At 30.6% G+C, this 7,457-nt stretch overlaps 2 protein-coding genes across 4 annotated transcripts in view; one reads left to right on the plus strand and one right to left on the minus strand.

The window, feature by feature from the left end:
- LOC123011672 (neurexin-1) overlaps positions 1–7,457 on the minus strand; it is a 42,456-nt gene that overhangs the window by 17,281 nt on the left and 17,718 nt on the right. For all 3 annotated transcript variants that reach the window (XM_044409245.1, XM_044409244.1, XM_044409243.1), the window contains 2 exons: positions 1,980–2,138; positions 1,777–1,929 (listed from right to left, as the gene is read on the minus strand). In XM_044409245.1, the coding sequence (XP_044265180.1) occupies positions 1,777–1,929; positions 1,980–2,138 (312 nt within the window). The remainder of the gene's footprint in view (positions 1–1,776; positions 1,930–1,979; positions 2,139–7,457) is intronic.
- LOC123011675 (MAU2 chromatid cohesion factor homolog) lies at positions 4,162–5,571 on the plus strand. The gene is made up of 4 exons (XM_044409249.1): positions 4,162–4,522; positions 4,773–4,978; positions 5,054–5,256; positions 5,309–5,571. The coding sequence occupies exons 1-4, from the start codon at positions 4,313–4,315 to the stop codon at positions 5,497–5,499; spliced, it is 810 nt and encodes a 269-aa protein (XP_044265184.1). The 5' UTR covers positions 4,162–4,312; the 3' UTR covers positions 5,500–5,571.

The raw sequence follows: 7,457 nt of genomic DNA on the forward strand, positions 1-7,457 counted from the left end.
AACGCAAAAACTTTAATTCTTCAAAAATTACTACATTTTATTAAAAAAAAAAAAAAAACATTTTAAAATTAAAAAACAAAAACAATTTAGATTTATTATTTAAAATAAACGGTTTTAAAACAGTTATGATATAAAAAACATTTCTGTAAAAAAACAAGTATTAAACACCGCACTTGACCCCCACAAGTGGGAGAAATGTGCCTCATTACTACTACTCTTCAGAAATCTGAAAATTTAAGGTCTTCAATCTTATTTTTGCTTAGTTTTTCATGGTTTAATTTTTTTTAAGACAAAAACTATAACCTCGGGACAAAATTTAAAAATGTGTATAAGTTGATTAAAGTTTTAAAAATGCTATTTAAGTAGTTTAAAACACTGTTAAAATCTTATCAAAGATCGCAAAAAACTTTAATTCTTTCATGGTCTACAAAAATTACTATGACGATATTTTATTAAAAATAACATTTTTTCGTTAGATTTTGAAAAAAAGTACATAAAAATCTTTAATTATTTTCTTGACTTTCGTCTAGAGTGCCTTGTTTCAAGACATCGCAACTAAAAAAATTACATCACCATTGATATATCTAATAAAAAAAAATTAAAATAGTCTTATTTTTAAGTGTTTCCAATATTTTTTGTATTCTTGGCACACTATGGCATTAATATGTAAAATAAAAATTAAAAAAGTGAAAGATTTATTATTTACATAAATAATTTTAAACAATCATCAGGAGTACTAAATACTGCACTTGATCCCCACTACAAGTGGGAGAAATGTGCCTCATTACTACTCATCAGAAATCTGAAAATTTAAGGTCTTGAATCTAATTTTTTCTTAGTTTTTCATAGTTTAATTAAAAAAAAAATTAAAAACTATAACCTCGAGACTAAATTTAAAAATGTGTTTAAAATGTTATTTAGTTCAAAATACGGTTATAATCTCGTCAAAGAATGAAAAAACTTTAATTCTTTCATGGTCTACAAAAAAAAACATCATTTTTTTTGTTAGATATTGAAAAAAAAGTATATAAAAATGTTTAATTATTTTCTTGACTTTCTTGTCTAGAGCGCCTAGTTTCATCATAGCAACTAAAAAAAATGACATCACCATGGATATGTCTACTAAAAAAAATTACAATAGATTTATTATTAACTGTTTCCAATGTTTTTTTGAATGAAGATAGAAATCTGAAAATAGGGTCTTGAATCTTATTTTTTTCTTAGTTTTTTTTTTAAAGACAAAAAATTATAACCTTGAGACAAAATTTAAAAATATGTATAAGTTGATTTTAAAAAAATATTAAAATCTTGACAAAGAACGTAAAATACAATTTTTTTTGGTCAACAAAAACTACAGCAATATTTTATTAAAAAAAAAACATTTAGGCAAAAATATACAAAAGTCTTGTTATATTTTTTTATCATTAATTATTTCTTGCCTTTTGTCTAGAGTGCCTTGCTCCGAGTCTGTGTTTCAAATAATCATAGCAACTAAAAAAATGATCACCATGGAAATGTCTAATAAAAAAAATTTAAATTGACTTATTAAATGTTTCCATGGCAATGACATTTACTTTTTGCGTTTTTGTGGTTTCTATGGTTATGGCTATATCTAAAGTAAAAATTAAAAAACAGTCAATGAGTATTAAACACAGCACTGGACCCCCACCACTTGCCATGCGCGCGCACCTATCCACAAGTGGGGGAAATGTGCCTCATTACTATTCACTTTTGTGAAATAATACCAAGTCGGAAATTGCGCCAATCAAAACTCACCAAGTGCGAATCCCGTGTGGTAAAGGTGATAGGATCGTGGGATTCCCCCGCCGGACATTTATAATCAAGTTGGCCAGCCACAGAGATGAGATGACTACCGGAACGACCCAACTCGAGCAGATTTAACCGTAACGTATCTGCCACAAATTCCACCTAAACAAAATCGGTTATAACCGAACCGAAATTAATCACCCTCAACTCACTTTTCGCATACAACCGACAAAATTGGTATGGACACGAGCCCCAGGAAGCGCCCGAGTGTTGATACTTCCACCCACGTAGACGCGACTCGAGGACAACATCGTAAACTTACCGGCGATGTGCGAATGGTCGGCGTACACGCCATCCACCACGGCCGAGAGCTAAAAAAATTTCTGTTACTATACAGGGTGTTCCCTCTAAACCCCACATTAAAGTACTGGGAGTTTGAGTAATTGTATTTATTTGAAAATTGGTACATAGTCATAAACCATTAAGTCCTCCTAAATGAAAATATTTTCAAGATGGCGGCACTTCCGCTTATACCGGAAGTCGGTCTCAACTTTCTTATTTTAAATGGAAGGGTATATTTTTTAGTGTGTTTTTGGATTAATCGGGTTATTTTAAGGGAGTTTTCATCAGCTTTCCCTATACCTAAATTTAGCCGTTTTTGAAATATTTGGAGTTTTTTAAAAATTTTTGGATTTGCACCTTCTACCTTAAAAATCGGTAACTCTGCCATTTTTTAAGATTTTGAATTGGTTTTTTTGGCGTTTGAAAGAGAAAGCTTGATCCTTTTTCTGGTGTTTTCAAATTTTGAAAAAAAATAATACATATTCCAAAATTTGTAATAATTCAAATACTCATCTCAATTTTTTTTCTAGGCTTGCAAAATTTCTTAAAGAAATTCTTAAATTTAAAAAAAATGTCATTCGAGACGTTTTAACACATCGTGCTACAAAAGACAGTTGGGGAGACTAAGAAAGTGTCAGATGTATTGGTTTAAAAAATAACAAAAAGCAGAAGAAAAAACTAGTTCAAATAATGTATTTTTATCATTTTGTGAAAATTGTTCACTGAAAGTTTCTCTTTAAACAAATGAGAAGAATTATATAACTTTATTGTATTCTAAGAGGGAGATCTTATTATTATTATTATTAAAAAAAAACTAACAAAGAAAAAATTTTCGATGGAAAAAAATTGTCAAAATAAATAAGAATTAGACATTTTAGATCAAATTTTTCAATTTTGGCAAAGTCTTTTGAATTTTGAGCGTTTTTGGTTATAAAATCCTTCTAAACTTAAAGAAAATAACAAATTTTCGACTTAATTTTGCTATTTCTACTTCACGATATTTTTCAAATTTAGTAAGTTTCCCCAAAAAAAAACGCTTTTTAAAACTTGGAAGAATTACGTATTTTCAGATTTAATTTTGTACTTTTCTGCCTTGTTTCTGGCAAAAATTTTTTGGATTTTAAAAGCTTTAAGTATAAAAAATGCTCTAAATTTTAGAAAATATTCAAATCCTGTCGAATTTGAATAAGAGTTTCATTTTTTATTTAGTATAGTGTCAATCAAGAATTTTCAAAACATCGTCCTACAAAAGACAGTTGGGGAGACTAAGAAAGTGTCAGTTGTACTGGATTAAAAAATTTCTTAAAGAAATGCTTAAATTTAAAAAATGTCAATCGAGACTTTTTTCTAGATTTGCAAAAAAACCGTTTAAAAATTTCTCAAATAGAAATGCTCAAATTTAAAAATTGCAAATTGAGATTTTTGAAAATATCGCGTTACAAAAGACATTTGGGGAGACTAAGAAAATGTCAAAAAATAACGGCTTAAAAAATTTCTAGACTTGCAAAAAAACATTTAAAAATTTCTTAGAGAAATGTTTGAATTAAAAAAAAATGTCGATCGAGACTTTTTAAAAACCGTGCTATAAAAGACAGTTGGGGACACTAAGAAAGTGTCAGACTGGTTTAAAAAAATTTTAGGCTTGCAAAAAAACATTTAAAAATTTCTTAAAGAAATGCTTCGATCAAAAAAAATGTCAATCAAAATTAAAATTTTAGGGTTTGTTAATTTTTTTTTTCAAAATTTGAAAACACCGTATGAAAGATCTAAGCTTTCTCGTTCAAACGCCAAAAAAACGCATTCAAAATCTTAAAAAATGGCACCGATTTTTAAAGTGGAAGATGCAGATTCAAAAATTTTTGAAAAACTCAAACGGCCAAATTTTGGTATAGGAAAAGCTGATAAAAACCCCCTTAAAATAACCCGATGAATCCAAAAACGCAGTAAAAAATATACCTTTCCATTTAAAATAAGAAAGTTGAGACCAACTTCCGTTATAACCGGAAGTGCCGCCATCTTGAAAATATTTTCATTTAGGAGGACTTAATGGTTTATGGCTTTGTACCAATTTTCAAATAAATACAATTATTTGAACTCTGAAGACTTTTAATGTGGGGTTTAGACGGAACACCCTGTATTTGAATTTTTAATAAGTTTTCAAACAGTTGTAGATAATAAACCGATTTTATCGGTTTTTCAATTAATGTTACTCGAACATATAATTATGTGTAGACTCGTAATGGGGAATAAAACTCAAGCATTACAAGAAATCTCATCAGCGGTGGCACTTTGTCGACAAAATGCCAAATTATTAGAGACACATGGGCCCCAATTACACACCCTTTTGGGGCTATATTCAATGAGTATGAATTGTATGGAGGCGGCTGAGGCGCAATTCATGGCGGCGTTACACGTAATTAGGGTTTTTAAACGGAAATGTCACTAGTTGCTATGGAGATGTGACTAAATGACAAATTTGACATTTGTTGCTAGGGTTATTTAAACAGAAATGTCACTAGTTGCTATGGAGATATGACAAATTTGACATTTGTTGCTATGGTAATGACAAACTTTTGGTGATTTTGGTGATTTCCGTTTAAAAAAAAAACACCATATTTGTAGTAGAATTTTATTTAATTTATTATTTAATAAATGTGTTGTAGACGTCACGTGAACGTGAATTATGGACGTTTGCAAACTTGAATCTAGCAATTGTGTATTTGAGGGGTAAACGAGAGTCGGATTTTAATGCCCTTCATGAAAGGATTAATCCTGAATCTTTGCCATCTCATTCTCATAGTTTACGAGCTGCTGCTTATTACGTCCAAGGTCTTCAAGCGTTTTTTCAAGGACGTTACAATGAGGCCAAGTATGTGTTTGGCAACCCTGCAACAATCAAATTTTGCACTGTTGCCAGTTTTTGATATTGTGATTTGTGTTTAAGGAGGTATTTGCGCGAGACGTTGAAGATGGCGAATGCCGAGGATTTAAATCGGTTAACGTCGTGTTCGTTGGTGCTTTTGGGGCATATTTTTCTCTCGTTGGGGAATAGTCGTGAAAGTATGAATATGGTAACGCCGGCAATGCAATTGGCGAGTAAAATCCCCGATGTTCATGTACAGTTGTGGGCGTCTGCGATTTTGAAAGGTTGGTAGGATTGTTTGGTGTTTTTTTGGTGATTTTGTTTTTTTTTTTGTAGATTTGTATAGGATGTGTAATGATCCGCAAAGTGAGAATGAAGCGTATCAGAGACATGTTAATTTCTCACAAATGTTACTCAATGATCATTTTCAAGCATCACAAATGCCCGAACATAATTTGATTATGTGGACACAAGGGAGTTTTCCCAACATCACCAATTCGCCGAATACGTCTGGAGTTTTATTGTAATCGACTATTTATTAATTTGTATTCGAATTTATTTTTTATATAATTGGTCTTGAATAAAACGATTAAAAATTGCGTTTGTCATTTTAGCACTTTGGTATATCTTGCATTGACCCGATTCTACATAACATTAGTTGACATTTGAATTTTTTGACGTCCCGCCAAATTCAAAATTTTTTGAAGATAAATATTAACTTTTCATGGAAATTTCCCTTTTTCTCAAGGACATTTATTTAAAAATGCTGGCATTTTTGCCATGTTTTAAAATTGTGGCCACTAATTGAATATTTTTAAATTGAATTATTACGTAATTTCCCGTAAAAAGTCAAATTACCGCACATTTTTTTTTGGATTTGGTATATCTTGCATTGACCCGATTCTACATTAGTTGACATTTGAATTTTTCAAATTTTGACGTCCCGCCAAATTCAAAATGACATTTATGGTCACTATTTTTAGGGTTTTTGAAGATAAATATTGATTTTTCATGGAAAGATCCCCTTTTTTCAAGGGCATTTAATTAAATGCTGTCATTTTTGACACTTTGTATTTCAAATCTTGACAAATTAAAAAAAAAAAACTGTCAACTGAGAAATTTGACGTTTTGGTGCTTAAATCAAATAAACACATCGGTAAAAAGAGACAGCTCAAGTAGCACATTTAATCTTTTAAAAAACAAATCAGCTTTATTGTTATTTTATAACTAATGTATGTATTACCAACTTGTTTTATTACAGATCTAATTATGATCAAAAGGAGTTTGGCTATAGCATTAGCTATACAGGATGTTCCGTCTAAACGCCACTTTAGAAGTATTGGGAGTTGGAATAATCATATTTGTTTGAAAATTGGTACATAGCCATAATGCATTAAGTCCTTCTAAATGAAAATATTTTCAAGATGGCGGCACTTCCACTTATACCAGAAATCGGTCTCAACTTTCTTATTTTAAATAGAAAGCTATATTTTTTAGTGTCTTTTTGGATTAATTGGGTTATTTTGAGGGAGTTTTCATCAACTTTCCCTATACCTAAATTTAGCCGTTTTTGAAATATTTGGAGTTTTTCAAAATTTTTTGGATCTGCACCTTCCAATTTAAAAATCGGTAACTCTGCCGTTTTTTAAGATTTTCATTTCGTTTTTTCCCAAAATAATGGAAAATTACCTCAAGAACGCTCTAAAAAACTAACAAAATGTCTTGTTTTTGAACACCCCAAAATGGCTTTTTACTTCTGGGGCAGGGCATTTGGTGTCTTAAAAAACAAGGCAGAATCTTAGAAATTCAGCTGTTCTCCCAAAGGTAAACATCCGAAAAAGACCTAAAACCCTTCAGAATTAAAGCATTAATTTTTATTAGTAGGTATTATTATTTTATTAGTACCCCAAAAGTACTCAAATATGTGTAGACCACCAAAAATTGGGCATATGAAAAAACCGTTGAAAATCATGTAAAATTATCTCACGAGCACTCTAAAAAACTTACAACATACCGTGTTTTTAGACACTCCAAAATGGCTTTTTATTTCTGGACCAGAAAAACAACACCAAATCAAAAAGGTATATTTGGCGCCTTACAAATCATAATTTTTTATGTTCCCAAAAAATACTCGAAACTCGATAGACCACCAGAAAATGGGCACATGGGAAAATCATCCAAAATCAAACATAATTACATTAAAAAAAGCACCCAAAAAACCTTACAGCATTCCTTGTTTTGAGACACCCCAAAATGGATTTATTTTTACTTCTAGAGAAAGCATTGGCACATGCAAAAAGTTCACTGGGCGGTGTGGCGACCGGTAATAATATTAAACAAATAAAAGCTCTTGTTTTTAGATTCCCAAAATGGCTTTTTTATTTCTGGACCAGGATAATAATTGGTAAAATCCCTTGGTTTGCAACACCCCAATATGCGACTATGCCTTCAGAATGTTTACAGAATTAATAAAAATAAGTGCAAA

The sequence above is a fragment of the Tribolium madens genome, unplaced genomic scaffold, assembly GCF_015345945.1.
Source record: "Tribolium madens isolate multiple individuals breed KSU strain unplaced genomic scaffold, Tmad_KSU_1.1 Scaffold_91;HRSCAF=231;Tcas5.2_LG7, whole genome shotgun sequence".
Lineage (NCBI taxonomy): Eukaryota > Metazoa > Arthropoda > Insecta > Coleoptera > Tenebrionidae > Tribolium > Tribolium madens.